The 17,270-nt window shown below is 38.9% G+C and overlaps 1 protein-coding gene across 1 annotated transcript in view; it reads left to right on the plus strand.

The window, feature by feature from the left end:
* The window catches only part of KDM3B (lysine demethylase 3B), an 80,231-nt gene that overhangs the window by 27,230 nt on the left and 35,731 nt on the right, over window positions 1-17,270 (plus strand). The window contains exons 8-11 of the mRNA XM_077138586.1: window positions 1,889-3,137; window positions 4,056-4,257; window positions 8,096-8,310; window positions 10,975-11,127. Coding sequence (XP_076994701.1) covers window positions 1,889-3,137; window positions 4,056-4,257; window positions 8,096-8,310; window positions 10,975-11,127 — 1,819 coding nt within the window. The remainder of the gene's footprint in view (window positions 1-1,888; window positions 3,138-4,055; window positions 4,258-8,095; window positions 8,311-10,974; window positions 11,128-17,270) is intronic.

The raw sequence follows: 17,270 nt of genomic DNA on the forward strand, positions 1-17,270 counted from the left end.
TTTATAAGAACAGGATTCAGAATTTAATCATTTGAAGGGAAATGAAAGACCCTCTGGATTATTTTTCATTCCGGTGTGTATTTATTTTAAAAGAGTAACTTTAGTAGTGAAACATGAACTGCCCATGCTGGTTCCTTGCAGTCATGCAGGTGTCAAAGCTTATGGCCAAATCCTGCTACTGAAACAACAGCAGAACCTCAGAGCTCTGTTTTCTTTTTCTCTTTTGTGAGGAGGGGGTTCAAATCAGTGGTTATTGGTTAGTGGGAAGGAAAAGAAAAAAGGAAAATGATCTTTAATTTTTTAACTCTAAAGTGGCCTGAAGCAGTTTTGTTGGCAAATCTCAAGTTGAGGCTATTCATAGGTGGGCTGCCTGGTTCCTATGCTGCCCTCAAGGAAAGTCCTTGAGAAAACTGCTCTTGCCTGTTTAAAGAATAACATAAATGATGAAACGCCCCCTTTTTTATCTAAAATAGTTTTTTTATTGTGGCAAATAGATATAACAAAATTTTTACGATTTTGACCAACATAGAATGTACAATTCAGTGACTTTAATTATATTCACAGTGTTTTGCAACTGTCACCACTGTTAGTTCCAGAACTTTTCATCACCCGAGAAGTTAACCCCATCTGTACCCATTAAACAGTCATGGAATAATTTTTATTTCCAATGTCTGTTTTTAAGTGAATGTTTAGGTATATCATCCTTTACTGCCTGGAAGTTGAATTGGAAAAAACAAACAAACAAAGTGTGACAAGCAAACTTGTTTGTGAATCAAGTCCTGGAGCTGGGTTTTATTAATTAACCTGTATTAAGTAAGGGCTCACACCTATGTATGGGTATTTCTCTATGTGTATTTGAATGGGTGTACAATGTATGAAAGTGCCCACATCTTTCTTTATGTGCACAGGCAAAGGGTAACATTTTCAAGGTAAAAGAAGGAAAGGAAAGTATTTTCTCATATTCCAGTTTATTATGCTGAATGCTTTTGTTTGGTGGGTATGTCAGTACAAACACTTTTTCTGTTTGGAACCTTGATAGAGCCTAATGTTAACAAAGGGGTTGGTAAACAGTTTGCTTTCTTTAATTTAGCATCTTTAAGTCTAATATAATTAAACAAACATTAAACTTTTTGATGGACTTGAAACCATAAATAAGTGGCCAAATTCCAAAAGGGTTCAACCTGGAGAATTCCAGACTATAATAAAGAGAATATCTTTCTTTAATGTATGATGGGCTTGTCATGGGACTTTTGTAAGATGGAAAATTTGCAATAGCTTAAATAAATCCAAACTTCAGCAATAATTCCTAAAGTCATTGAGATAGAGTAATGTTACAGGGATCACTAGGTGTATTTCAGAGTTAAAAAGCTTATGTCTGTTCAGGAACCCTTGGTGTATTTCAGAGTAAAAAAGCTTATGTCTGTTCAGGAACCCTTTGCCCTAATTCCCTGGTGGAGCCTTTCTCCTTCCAGATAGATACTAAGAAGACTGCATGGCCTCCCAGCCCTGTGTCAACCAAGGAATTGATAGGGTGATTGACACCCTGCCATCTCTGGTTCACCTTGCTGAAAGTTCCCTTTGTGTTCTCTGTGGCAAATTTCTTCCCTGATGTTGGGGAAATCCAGTTATAAAAGCAGTTCCATGGGGGTACAAGGTTGGTTCAGTAGTAGAATGCTCACTTTACATGTAGGTGACCTGGGTTTGATTCTCAGACCATGCACCTATCACCACCCCCCACCCCCCAAAATAAAACAGTTCCGTGGAACTGTAGGAGAGAGAAGTTGCTTGGCCATAAGAAATGTTGATCTAGTGATGGCCTAGGTCCAAGAAAGATCATAAGATTGTTGTGAGAAGCCAGCATCACTAACTCAAACTGTCTTCTTTGCAGAATTCAAGAAATTCTGTTCTGGCCTCTTCTGGATTTGGAGCATCTCTCCCAAGTTCTACACAACCTTTGACTTTTGGAAGTGGAAGAAGCCAGTCCAATGGGGTTCTAGCCACAGAGAACAAACCTTTGGGCTTCTCTTTTGGCTGTAGCACTGCACCAGAGTCTCAGAAAGACTCTGATCTCTCAAAAAACTTGTTTTTTCAATGCATGTCCCAAACTTTACCCACCAGTAACTACTTCACTACCGTTTCAGAGAGTTTGGCTGATGATTCCTCCAGTCGGGATTCATTCAAGCAAAGCCTTGAGAGCCTGAACTCGGGCTTGTGTAAAGGCAGATCCACTCTTGGAGCAGACACTAAGCCAGGCTCTAAGGCTGGCAGCTCTGTGGACAGGAAAGTGCCTGCAGAGTCTATGCCCACCCTTACGCCAGCCTTCCCACGGAGCCTCTTAAATACCCGCACCCCAGAGAGTCATGAAAATCTATTTTTACAGCCCCCTAAATTGTCCCGAGAAGAGCCCTCTAACCCTTTCTTAGCATTTGTGGAGAAAGTCGAACATAGCCCTTTCAGCAGCTTTGCATCTCAGGCATCAGGTAGCTCTTCTTCGGCTACCACTGTCACCTCCAAGGCAGCATCCAGTTGGCCCGAGTCTCACTCCTCTACAGATTCGGCATCTTTAGCAAAGAAGAAAACCCTCTTCATTACAACTGACTCCTCCAAGCTGGTATCTGGTGTTCTGGGCTCAGCTCTTACCACCGGGAGCCCGAGCCTCTCTGCCATGGGGAATGGCCGCTCCAGCTCACCCACCAGCAGCCTCACCCAGCCCATTGAGATGCCTACTCTCTCCTCCAGCCCCACAGAGGAGAGACCAACTGTGGGGCCTGGGCAGCAGGACAATCCCCTCCTCAAAACCTTTAGTAACGTCTTTGGCAGGCACTCAGGCGGCTTTCTGTCCTCCCCGGCAGATTTTTCACAGGAGAACAAAGCTCCTTTTGAAGCTGTGAAAAGGTTCTCACTGGATGAGCGAAGCTTGGCTTGCAGACAGGACTCGGACTCCAGCACCAATAGTGACCTGTCAGATTTGAGCGACTCCGAGGAGCAGCTGCAGGCCAAGACTGGTCTAAAGGGGATTCCAGAGCACCTGATGGGGAAACTGGGCCCCAATGGGGAGCGCGGTGCTGAGCTGTTGCTGGGCAAAGGCAAAGGGAAGCAGGCCCCCAAGGGCCGGCCTCGGACCGCCCCTCTGAAAGGTGATCCTGCTGGGGCTACACCTTGGCTTTGCCCTGGCACTGGCCTCAGATTCCTGGTGTGTTGTTGGGCAGCAGAGGCCCTCACTGTGATGGAAAATTCTATAATATCATAGAATTACATAGCCAAAAGGGCCCAGCAAAGGCTCCTCATCAGACCTTCTGGTTCAGGGCAGCATTGCAACTAAAACAGCACTGTAAGAAGAATATCTGCCCCATATAATGATAATCCCTCAAAAGAGGGTCCTTGATATTGTTTGGCAGCCATATTTTTGGTCAGGAATTCTGTGCCTTTGTGCTTATCTCATCTTTCTACTTTGGTTCATCCTCTTTAATTTATTTCAGGGGAGTTACTGGGTATTGGTCTCCATTCTCACATAGCAGCCCTTCATAGACTTAATGAAGCAAAAAGAATCATCCCTCAGTTTGTTCCTCTCTGACATGAGAGGATTTTAAGGATTTTAACACCTCTACCAAAAGCCATTAGCTCCTGTGGTGTGAGGTTGTGGTGTAACGTGTTAAGGGCAAGGGTGAATGTCTGGAGGTAACAGTAACTATTATCATTAGGAATTGATGTCCTCTGAGAGCCCAAGAGGCCTTAATTGGAAGAACAGCCATGTTCTGAGGGGCTGGAGGCAGGTGACAGTTACTTCCTGTGTTTTTGGGTTTCCTGTACTCATGACCAGAGTTGTTTCACTATAATGGGGCATTTCCTAACAATTCTGTGGTGCTTAGCTTCCAGTTGCAGCTGCTTTCCTCCCTGCTTACCCTTTCTGTTAAGGGTGAGAGTTGATGGGCACTTACACAAGCAGTGAGAGGAGGAGTGGCCCAGGACAGAGCCAGTGTCTGTCCCAAAAAAGGATAATGTTGGGCCCTATTTATACTTCTCATGACCAGCCTTTTCTCTCTCCCTTGGCACAGTTGGCCAGTCGGTGCTGAAAGATGTCAGCAAAGTGAAGAAGCTGAAGCAGTCTGGAGAACCCTTCCTTCAGGATGGGTCCTGCATCAACGTGGCCCCTCACCTGCACAAGTGTCGTGAGTGCCGCCTGGAGCGGTATCGGAAGTTTAAGGAACAGGAACAAGATGATTCCACTGTGGCCTGCCGTTTCTTTCACTTCCGGAGGTACCCAAATTCTTTGTGTCCTTTTCCAGTTTTCATTACTGACACATAACTCACGTTCTTTGTTTCAAGCAGTAAACATGTCTTAACCATCTTTTGCCTCACCTTCCTTAACTTCTTTGCTGTCAGAGACTGTACTAAGGTACTGCCATATTAGCCACTAAATTGTTTGAATTTTGAAATTAAGTGTGACTTTCCTTTGAAAACTGAAGTTGAGCAGTCTCAGCTGCCAACCCCTGTGCTGTTTGTGTTGAGTTCTTTCTAATTTGGACTCCATTTGAAACCAGTGGTATAAACAGAAGGACTCCATTTTGTTATATGGCTCTACCACTTACTCCTTAACTTGAGTCACGTTAAAGAGAGGGGGAAGTAAAATTAGGAGATACTGTGAAGAGTCTGTAATATAGAGAGAACTAATGACAGTCTTGGGAATATGCCCATCTTTATCAAACAACAGCTCTGTCACTGTCTTGTGCTCAGTGAACTTAGAAAATCTTCTAAAAATCTTTCAAGAATTTTTCATTTTTAAAATATGTCCAAGTGGTTTATCTATTTGTTTTGGATTCATTTATTCAGTAAATATTTATCAAAACACGAAATGTGTGATAGCCATCATCGTTTATGATTCACAGTAAACAAAACCATCAAATTCCAGCCCTCAAGAGATTTGCATTCTAGCTGGGGAGGCAGACAGTAAATAAGGAAAAAAAAGAGTTATGTATGTTATGTTAGCTGTTACGCACTATGAGAAAATTAAAGAAGGGAAAGAGGATGGGAGTGTATGCGGGCTAAAGAGGTTATGATTTTTAAATAGGGTAGTCTGAGAAGGTGATATTTGAGTAAAGACCTAAACGAGGTAAGAGAATGATCCATGCCTTTATCTGGGAGAAAAGTATTCCAAGTTGAGGGAACAAGGACAACTGTCCTCAGGCTGGAATATTCCTAGCATGTTCATAGAACTGGAGGAGACTAGAATAGCTAGGATAGAGTGAGCAAGGTAGGGGGAAAGGATTTGAGATCACAGAGTTAAAGATGGGGCCAGATTTTAAAGGGCATCTCTAAGGACCTTGACTTTTATGATGAATAAGAAGTCATTGGAGGTTTTGAGCTGATGAGTGATACTGATTAATGTTTAAAGGATAACTCTACCTTCTTGAGAATAGATTATATGGAGGCAAAGTCAGAAGCAGAGAGGTTAGGAGGCTGTTGGAATTATCCTGGTGAGAAATGATGATGGCTTAGACCAAGGAGGTGATAGAGGTTATGAGCAGTGATCAAATTCTGGATATGTTTTGATGGTAGAGCCCTTATGGGTTTCTTTCTGGTGGATTTAATGTGAAGTATGGGAAAAAGAAAGGAATCAAGGATGATTCTAAGGCTTCTCCACTTACTGATTAGGAGAATTCTGAGAGAAAAACAAGTTTGAGAAGGGAAATGGGAAGTTTTAATTTGGATATGTCTAATTTGAGAAGCCTATTAGATTTCCAAATGCAGATTTTGAAAGGCTAGCTGGATTGACAATTCTAGAGTTGAGGAAAGAGGTCCATGGTGGGTATATAAATTTGGGTATCGTCATTAGATATTTAAAGCTGTAGGTCTGGCTGAAATCACCTAAGTTAGAGTATACATAAAGAAGAGAAGCAGTCCAAGGACTGAGTTCTAGAGTTCTTCAACATTTAAAGATGGGAAAGATGAGGAGGAACTAGTTAAGGAAATAGAATAGTAGAAGAAAAGAATATCCAGTGAGGTAGTAAGAAAATGGGAGAGTGAAGTAACTTGGAGGCCAACTGAAGAAAGTATATTCAGGAAGAAATAATGAACTGTGTCAAATGCTATTGAGGGTCTGTAAGGACTGTAAGTGACCACTGGATTTAGCAAAGTAAAATGACCTTGCTTGTCAAAAAACAGTTTTGTTAGATTGGTTGGGGAAAGCCTCAGTGAATTAAGAGAAAATAAAAAGGAGAGGAAGTGGCAGCAATGGGTATAGGAGCTTTGCTATAATGAGCAAATAAAGCAAGTGGGATTGAGAGGATTTTTGCGTTAAAAATTGTGGGTGGTAGAAATACTGACAAGAATGATTCAGTAAAGTAAAAAGTTGATGCAGAAAAGAGGAGGGAGAATTAATGGAGGGATGCCTTGAGTTGGGGAAAGGGGATAGGATGTAAGCATAGGTGAAACAATAAGCCTTCACTAGGACCATTTCATTCATAGTAGCAGGAGATGAAATAGATTGTACATGGGCCTGACTGCAGGAATGTGTGGTAGTATGGTGGTGGGAGCTTGTGGAAGTTCTCTTCTAGCTCCTTAGAAAGCAAAGTCCTCAGGGAGAAGTAATGTGGGAAGTTTGAAAAGAAAGAAAGTATGAAATAGGGCGGGCCGCGGTGGCTCAGCGGGCAAGAGTGCTTGCCTGCCATGCCGGAGGACCCCGGTTCGATTCCCGGCCCCAGCCCATGTAAAAAACAAACAAACAAACAAAATATAATAAAATAAGAAAATGTTTAAAGATGTTTCCCTTTCTTCCTCCCTTCCTTCCTTCTATCCTTCCTTCCTTCTCTGTCTTTCTTTAAAAAAAAAAAAAAAGAAAGTATGAAATAGGTATCTGGGAGAAGCAGTGCATCAGGAAACTATAGTGTAATAGTAAGGGCTCACCTAACGTAGGTGGATATGAATTTGAAGTGTGGTAGTGAACATGGCTGTGTGTTTTTCCCTAGTCACAGTCATTGGCGTGGGAGCAGGTAGAGGAAGAAACTGATAGACAACTCTGGAGACAGATTTTTTTTCTTTCTTTCTTTTTTTCCCCATGCCCATTTATTGAAGATATACTGTCTCAGTTCAGTGGATTTGGGACCTTACCAAAGATGAAATGTCCATAAATTTGATGGTCTGTTTATTTGATAACCAGCTTTTCCAAATCTTCAGAATAGGTTGTTGGGATTTTCATTGGTATTGCATTGAATCTGTAGATCAGTTTGATAGAATTGACATTTGTATCTGATATTATTTCACCCAGCATTATGTTGGGGACAGCTTTTTAAAATTTATTTATCACCATGCATTTTATTTATTTGTTTGTTTGTTTTTTAAATACCAAACAAACACAAACATTCTTAACTTTTGATCATTCCGTTCTACATGTATGATCAGTAATTCACAATATCATCACATAGTTGCATATTCATCATCATGATCATTGCTTGGAACATTTGCATCTATTCGGAAAAAGAAATAAAAAGAAAACAAAAAAATGTAAACATACCACACCCCTTACCCCTCCCTTTCATTGATCGCTAGTATTTCAAACTAAATTTATTTTAACATTTGTTCCCCTTATTATTTATTTTTATTCCATATGTTCTACTCGTCTGTTGACAAGGTAGATAAAAGGAGCATCAGACACAAGGTTTTCACAATCACACAGTCACTTTGTGAAAGCTTTATCATTAAACAGTCATCTTCAAGAAACATGGCTACTGGAACACAGCTCTACATTTTCAGGCAGTTCCCTCCAGCCTCTCCATTACATCTTGACTAACAAGGTGTTATCTAGTTAATACTTAAGAATAACCTGCAGGATATCCTCTCAACTCTGTTTGGAATCTCAGCCATTGACACTTTAAGGGGACAGCTTTTTAAAGAACCCAGACCTAGTGAGTGTTAACACATCTTCCCATTAGTGCAGAAAATACATACTGTCTTGGTCAAATATGGTGAAAATTCTCAACTCAATCTGATTCGTGTTGTGTCATTTGATTTATTTTAGGTCCTGGGGTATTAGATGTGTGCTGGTTTGCATGGCTGCCACTGAATACCATATGTTTAACTGTCTACCCTTGTGTCTCAGGTTGATCTTCACTCGAAAGGGGGTACTCCGTGTGGAGGGCTTTTTGAGCCCCCAGCAAAGTGACCCTGAGGCCATGAACCTGTGGATTCCCTCCTCCTCCTTGGCAGAAGGAATAGACCTAGAGACCTCAAAATACATCCTGGCCAACGTTGGGGACCAGTTCTGCCAGCTTGTGATGTCTGAGAAGGAAGCCATGATGATGGTAGAGCCACACCGTAAGGCTCCCTCTTGCTCAACTTCCAGGCACTCCTAAATGGAAACTTTTAATTTTCTTTCATTTAAAGGGAGGAATAGGAGAAATGGTAGAAGGGCATTTTCTATGGAGAATTAAGACTGATAAGATTTCTCTTTCTGGCCAAAGTACCTGAGGCCCTTAATGTATCCAGCAGACCTCGTTCTTTCAGCCTTTGGCAATTAACAGACCCTAAAATTCCTTCCTTGCTTGCCTTTAATTTTTGTAGCATAACTACCATAAAATGTTCTTTGATCCCCATTTGGGTTTGATTCACCCTGAATATTTTCAGTTTGCTTTGTATTAATAAGTAATCTCTGGTTTGTGAACAAGTACTAATGGGTGCTATATTTTCATACCTAGACCCACGTTATTCAAATATCTATAATACTTGCATGTCTGAGAGATACTGTATCCTGTTTTCAGGCTAAGGAAAATTATACTGTGAAATTATGCCTTAAATTTCAAGAAAAGAATCATATTGGTTTAAGCTTCCCAAAGTTGAAAATTTTACACTATCTTTTTTTAATTTTTTATATTTTTTATTATCAAACCAAAACAGCATACACACATGAACATTCTTAGCATACACACATTCCTTGCATGGTGTTCAATCAGTGGCTCACAGTATCATCACACTCACAGTAGTACATTCATCATGATGATCATTTTTTAGACATTTGCATCACTCCAGAAAAAGAAATAAAAAAAAACTCATACATACCATACCCCTTACACCTCCCTGTCATTGACCACTAGTATTTCCGTCTATTCAATATATTTAACCTTTGTTCCCCCTATTTTTTCTCTGTACCCTTTACCACTCCCTTTCATTGTTCACTAGTATTTCAATCTACTCAATTTATTGTCTATTTATTTTTAATCCATATTTTTTACTCATCTGTCAATATCATAGATAAAAGGAGCATCAGACACAAGGTTTTCACATTGCAAAAGCTATATCATTCATTATACATTCATTTTCAAGAAAGATGGCTACTGGAATACAGCTCTACAGTTTCAGGCACTTCCCTCTAGCCTCTCTAATACACCTTAAACCAAAAAGAGGATATCTATAAACTGCATAAGAATAACCTCCAGGATAAGCTCTCAACTCTGAAATCTCTCAGCCACCGACACTTTATTTTGTCTCATTTCTCTATTTCCCTTTTTGGTCAAGAAGGTTTTCTCAATCCCTTGATGCTGAGTCCCAGCTCATTCTAGGATTTCTGTCCCATGTTGCCAGGAAGGTTTATACTCCTGGGAGTTGTGTCCCACATAGAGAAGCGGGACGGCGGTGAGTGTGCTTACCTTGTTGACTGAGAGATAGGCCACATCTGAAATTTAAAAAATACTTTTTTATTCACTTTTCACATCAATCGTCTGTCTTTCTTTCTGGTTTCATTTGTGCCCCCCCAGCCCTCCTCCCTTTATTCTCACATTCAGCTTCATTAAGTATACTAACATTATTGTGCTATGGTTAGGTAGTATTGTGCTATCCATTTCTGAATTGTTACAATCAGTCCTCTTGTACAATCTGTATCCCTTCAGCTCCAATTACCCAATATCTAACCTACTTGTATCTCCTGATGGCCTCTGTTCTTAACTGAAATTCTCCAAGTTTATTCACTGATGTTAGTTCAGTGAGACCATACAGTATTTGTCCTTTTGTTTCTGGCTAATCTCACTCAGCATAATGTCCTCAAGGTCCATCCATGTTATTACATGCTTCATGACTTTATTCTGTCTTACAGCTGTGTAATATTCCATGGTATGTATATACCACAGCTTGGTTTGGCCACGCGTCTGTTGATGGACATTTGGCCTGTTTCCACCTCTAGGCAATTGTAGATAATGCTGCTGTATAAGCATTGGTGTGAAAATATCTGTTTGTGTCCTTGCCCTCATGTCCTCTGAGTAGATACCTAGCAGTGGTATTGCTGGATCATATGGCAGTTCTGTACTTAGCTTCCTAAGGAACCGCCAAACTGCCTTCCACAGCCGTTGTACCATATGACATAACCGCCAACAGTGGATAAGTGTGCTTCATTCTCCCCATCCTTTCCAGCACTTGTCATTTTCTGTTTTATTGATAATGGCCATTCCGGTGGGTGTGAGATGATATCTCATTATGGTTTTGATTTGCATTTCCCTAATGCAAATCTAGCTCAGGGAAGTTGAGCATCTTTTCGTGTGCTTTTTAGCCATTTTTATTTCCTTTTCTGAGAAGTGTCTATTCATGTCTTTTGCCCATTTTGTAATTGGGTTGTTTGTCTTATTGTTGTTGAGTTGAACAATCTCTTTATATGTTCTGGATACTAGACCCTTATATGATATATCATTTCCAAATATTGTCTCCCATTTACACTGTCTGTCTTAAGTGGCAGCATTTAGCATTCATTCCTGCTCGCAGTAATTTAGATCCTAGATTACCATAAGCCCTTGAAATATTATTATATTACAAATAATTTCATGCAGTTTGTTCAGAAATACGAGAAATTTCATGTATTTTGTTTCTCTTGCAAGTATAGAAGTATATTTGAGTTCATTGCTGGAAAAAACAACTTGAATAGGAATCAGTAGACTTGGATCTTTTGCTATTGGTCAGGATGGTCAATGCCAACGATATTTTTTCTCTTCCCACCAGAGAAAGTGGCATGGAAGCGAGCAGTGCGTGGCGTACGAGAGATGTGTGATGTATGTGAAACAACTCTCTTCAACATCCATTGGGTCTGTCGCAAATGTGGATTTGGAGTCTGTCTTGACTGTTACCGGCTCAGGAAAAGCCGTCCACGCAGTGGTAAGCAAATATTTTCCTACATAGTTCTTAAGGAAAGATGTGTGTCTGTGGCGATCTGGGACTTGGGGATTGAAGAGGGAGTGTGTTTGTGTCCCCTCTTTACTTGGCTTCATTCATCTCTGTTGTATTCTGAGACCTTTCAGTTGCCAATACTAAGCCTAACTGGGAAGACTAGAACAAGCTAAGAAGAGTTATTCCTCATCTAAAGTAGCTGTACCATTTTACTATCCACTCAGCAATGCATGAGGATTCCAGTTTCTCCAAATCCTCACCAATGCTTGTAATTGTCTTTTTTTTATTATAATCATCATAATGGGTCTGAAGTAGTATCTCATTGTGGGTTTTTTGGTTTTTTGTTTTGTTTTAATCTTGCAATCAATTCCAGATCTCCGCATGGCAGGCGAGAATTCTACCACTGAGCCACTGTTGCACCACCCTCTCATTGTGGTTTTCATTTCCGTTTCCCTAACAACTGATATTGACCATCCTTCATGTGCTTATTGGCTATTGGCTCTTTGTATGTCTTCTTTGGAGAAATTTATATTCACATCCTTTACTTCCCCTGACTCTTGCTTTATTTTATTACAAACCAAGAATCCTCCTTGCCCCTTGACATTCTCATTCTTTCCTCATCAGAGAGACAGTGTAACCAAGTAACAGAGAGGTTGAGAGCAGTTCACTACTGGAATTTGCAACATTGTTCCACATCTTATACTAACTATGGTATCTTAAGCTAGTTACTTTTAACCTCTCAGAGCCTTAATTTCCTTGTCTATAAATCAAAGATAATACAGTATTTCCCTCACAATTGTTGTGAGGATGAAATAAGATGATGTATTAAAGTGGTTACCACAGAGCTGGACATCTATTAGGTGATCTATAAATGTTTGCTGTTAGTTTTCTATTCCCACTCATGAAAGATTAACCTGCTATAGGAATTGCCGTACTGCCATAAACAACCAGAAGACTAGATAAAATATATGAAATAACAGTTTTCACACATTTGACAATAAATAACACTGAACTGTGATTCCTAGATCAAACAAGGTAAACTCTATAAATTACTCGACTTACTGCCTGGAAGCAGTTCCCAGGCCTATAGCACAAGGAAAGAGAACTAAAACAGCTTGTCAGCCTCACTCAGTTGCAATAGAGATCAGAGTCCAGGAAGAGTGAAGAAGAGTCCAAAAGAAGTACGAACTGTACAGAAGCAGAATACTGAGATCTACATAAAGAGTCTCAGTTTTTTTGGCTATGTAGTGATCTGCGTATGAATGAGAAAAAACTCCAAGGTCTGGTAAAGAACCTTCAGAAAGCATAGACTGGATAATTCACAAAACTCACAAAGGGCTAGGAATAATTTGTATTGCCAATGACCAGAATGGAGACACACTAAATTAAATCCAGAAGAGTCACGACTTAATAGTAGAACTAATTTAGTCCCGGAATTAAGGCTGCTCTGGAGCTGCCATAACAAACTATAAAGCAAGAAGTAGAAGGATCAGACTGATCTGCTGGTTACTTAATTGTGCTCCAAACACTGCTCAAATGCTCATTAAAGGATTGCAGTGATTTCCTGGATTTTCCAATATCCAGGAAAATGCATGTCACAAAGTTCTGCATTCAGTCAAGAATTATCAAGTGTGCAAAAAAGCAGGATGATATGATCAATAAGGTGGGAATATATCAATGAATAGATACAAACATATAAATAGCAGTGATGATAGAAACAGTAGAAGACCTTAAAGCAGCTATTATAAACCTTATAAATATCGTTAAGGGTATCTAATTTGTGGGAGAAAGTGACGATATATAAAAGACCCAAATGTGACTTCCCAAATGAAGTAAGAAATAAAAAGTGTCTCAGAAAGATGCATAATAAAATGGATGGGATTAACAGAGGTTAGACGATGCAAAAGAAAAGCATGAACTCAAAGACATGGCAATAGAAACCCCAGAACAAAAGCACAGAGAGAAAAAATACTTAAATTTTAAAAATGAAGACTGCCTCATTGAGCTGCAGAAAATATCAGGTAGTCTACCACACATAATTGGAGACCCAGAAAAGAAAAAGAACAAGGGTGTGGGAGTGGCAAGGAGAGGTACAGAAAAAATGTCTGCACAAATAAGGCCAAAATATTTTAAAATATGATGAAAACTATAAAACCGCAAATCTATCAAACAAAAAACCCAAGCAGAGGAAACATTTAGAACACTATACCAAAGCATATCATAACAAATTGCTGATAAACAGTGTTAAAGAGAACATCTGAAAAGCACCCAGAGGGAAAAATATATTATGTGCAAAGTAACATAAAAATAAGAATGACAGTAGACTTGTCAGAACCCCTATAGACCAGAGTAAAATCTTAAACTGCTGAAAAAAAAAAACCCTAATAACCTGGGATTCGTACCAAATGAAAATATCTTTCTAAAGTGAGAGTGGATTAAAGATATTCAGATCAACGAAAATGATAGAATTCATCACCAGCAGTTCTGCACTGTAAGAAGAATTAAAGGAAATTATTCAGGAAGTAGAAGATGATATGAAAATTTTTATTTGCACAGAAGAATGAAGAACATCCTAAATGGGTGAATATAAAAAAACTTTTCTCATTTTTAGTCTTTTTTTTTTAATTTTTTTTATTTTTTATTTTTATTTTTTTTATTAACAGAAAGAAAAAAAAAAGAAATTAACACAACATTTAGAAATCATACCATTCTACATATGCACTCAGTAATTCTTAACATCATCACATAGATGCATGATCATTGTTTCTTAGTACATTTGCATCGGTTTAGAGGAACTAGCAACACAACAGAAAAAGATATAAAATGTTAATATAAAGAAAAGAAATAAAAGTAGTAGTAATGTAAAAAACAACAACAACAAACAAACCAACAAGCAAACAAAAACAAAAAAAACCCTATAGCTCAGATGCAGCTTCATTCAGTATTTTAACATGATTACTTTACAATTAGGTATTATTGTGCTGTCCATTTTTGAGTTTTTGTATCTAGTCCTGTTGCACAGTCTGTATCCCTTCAGCTTCAATTACCCATTGTCTTACCCTGTTTCTAACTCCTGCTGAACTCTGTTACCAATGACATATTTCAAGTTTATTCTCGAATGTCCGTTCACATCAGTGGGACCATACAGTATTTGTCCTTTATTTGGCTGGATTCACTCAGCATAATATTCTCTAGGTCCATCCATGTTATTACATGGTTCATAAGTTTATCTTGTCTTAAAGCTGCATAATATTCCATCGTATGTATATACCACAGTTTGTTTAGCCACTCTTCTGTTGATGGACATCTTGGCTGTTTCCATCTCTTTGCAATTGTAAATAACGCTGCTATAAACATTGGTGTGCAAATGTCCGTTTGTGTCTTTGCCCTTAAGTCCTTTGAGTAGATACCTAGCAATGGTATTGCTGGGTCGTATGGCAATTCTATATTCAGCTTTTTGAGGAACCGCCAAACTGCCTTCCACAGTGGTTGCACCCTTTGACATTCCCACCAACAGTGGATAAGTGTGCCTCTTTCTCCGCATCCTCTCCAGCACTTGTCATTTTCTGTTTTGTTGATAATGGCCATTCTGGTGGGTGTGAGATGATATCTCATTGTGGTTTTGATTTGCATTTCTCTAATGGCCAGGGACATTGAGCATCTCTTCATGTGCCTCTTGGCCATCCGTATTTCTTCTTCTGGTAGGTGTCTGTTTAAGTCTTTTTCCCATTTTGTAATTGGGTTGGCTGTCTTTTTGTTGTTGAGTTGAATAATCTCTTTATAAATTCTGGATACTAGACCTTTATCTGATATGTCGTTTCCAAATATTGTCTCCCATTGTGTAGGCTGTCTTTCTACTTTCTTGATGAAGTTCTCTGATGCACAAAAGTGTTTAATTTTGAGGAGCTCCCATTTATTTATTTCCTTCTTCAGTGTTCTTGCTTTAGGTTTAAGGTCCATAAAACCACCTCCAGTTGTAAGATCCATAAGATATCTCCCAACATTTTCCTCTAACTGTTTTATGGTCTTAGACCTAATGTTTAGATCTTTGATCCATTTTGAGTTAACTTTTGTATAGGGTGTGAGAGATGGGTCTTCTTTCATTCTTTTGCATATGGATATCCAGTTCTCTAGGCACCATTTATTGAAGAGACTGCTCTGTCCCAGGTGAGTTGGCTTGACTGCCTTATCAAAGATCAAATGTCCATAGATGAGAGGGTCTATATCTGAGCACTCTATTCGATTCCATTGGTCGATATATCTATCTTTATGCCAATACCATGCTGTTTTGACCACTGTGGCTTCATAATATGCCTTAAAGTCAGGCAGCGCGAGACCTCCAGCTTCGTTTTTTTTCCTCAAGATGTTTTTAGCAATTCGGGGCACCCTGCCCTTCCAGATAAATTCGCTTATTGGTTTTTCTATTTCTGAAAAATAAGTTGTTGGGATTTTGATTGGTATTGCATTGAATCTGTAAATCAATTTAGGTAGGATTGACATCTTAACTATATTTAGTCTTCCAATCCATGAACACGGTATGCCCTTCCATCTATTTAGGTCTTCTGTGATTTCTTTTAGCAGTTTTTTGTAGTTTTCTTTATATAGGTTTTTTGTCTCTTTAGTTAAATTTATTCCTAGGTATTTTATTCTTTTAGTTGCAATTGTAAATGGGATTCGTTTCTTGATTTCCCCCTCAGCTTGTTCATTACTAGTGTATAGAAATGCTACAGATTTTTGAATGTTGATCTTGTAACCTGCTACTTTGCTGTACTCATTTATTAGCTCTAGTAGTTTTGTTGTGGATTTTTCCGGGTTTTCGACGTATAGTATCATATCGTCTGCAAACAGTGATAGTTTTACTTCTTCCTTTCCAATTTTGATGCCTTGTATTTCTTTTTCTTGTCTAATTGCTCTGGCTAGAACCTCCAACACAATGTTGAATAATAGTGGTGATAGTGGACATCCTTGTCTTGTTCCTGATCTTAGGGGGAAAGTTTTCAATTTTCCCCATTGAGGATGATATTAGCTGTGGGTTTTTCATATATTCCCTCTATCATTTTAAGGAAGTTCCCTTGTATTCCTATCTTTTGAAGTGTTTTCAGCAGGAAAGGATGTTGAATCTTGTCAAATGCCTTCTCTGCATCAATTGAGATGATCATGTGATTTTTCTGCTTTGATTTGTTGATATGGTGTATTACATTAATTGATTTTCTTATGTTGAACCATCCTTGCATACCTGGGATGAATCGTACTTGGTCATGATGTATAATTCTTTTAATGTGTTGTTGGATACGATTTGCTAGAATTTTATTGAGGATTTTTGCATCTGTATTCATTAGAGAGATTGGTCTGTAGTTTTCTTTTTTTGTAATATCTTTGCCTGGTTTTGGTATGAGGGTGATGTTGGCTTCATGGAATGAATTAGGTAGTTTTCCCTCCACTTCGATTATGTTGAAGAGTTTGAGGAGAGTAGGTACTAATTCTTTCTGGAATGTTTGATAGAATTCACATGTGAAGCCGTCTGGTCCTGGACTTTTCTTTTTAGGGAGCTTTTGAATAACTAATTCAATCTCTTTACTTGTGATTGGTTTGTTGAGGTCGTCTATTTCTTCTTGAGTCAAAGTTGGTTGTTCATGTCTTTCCAGAAACCTGTCCATTTCTTCTAAATTGTTGTATTTATTAGCGTAAAGTTGTTCATAGTATCCTGTTATTACCTCCTTTATTTCTGTGAGGTCAGTAGTTATGTCTCCTCTTTCATTTCTAATCTTATTTATTTGCATCCTCTCTCTTCTTCTTTTTGTCAATCTTGCTAAGGGCCCATCAATCTTGTTGATTTTCTCATAGAACCAACTTCTGGTCTTATTGATTTTCTCTATTGTTTTCATGTTTTCAATTTCATTTATTTCTGCTCTAATCTTTGTTATTTCTTTCCTTTTGCTTGCTTTGGGATTAGTTTGCTGTTCTTTCTCCAGTTCTTCCAAGTGGACAGTTAATTCCTGCATTTTTGCCTTTTCTTCTTTTCTGATAAAGGCATTTAGGGCAATAAATTTCCCTCTTAGCACTGCCTTTGCTGCGTCCCATAAGTTTTGATATGTTGTGTCTTCATTTTCATTTGCCTCTAGGTATTTACT

The sequence above is a fragment of the Tamandua tetradactyla genome, chromosome 20 (assembly GCF_023851605.1).
Source record: "Tamandua tetradactyla isolate mTamTet1 chromosome 20, mTamTet1.pri, whole genome shotgun sequence".
Classification (NCBI taxonomy): Eukaryota; Metazoa; Chordata; class Mammalia; order Pilosa; family Myrmecophagidae; genus Tamandua; species Tamandua tetradactyla.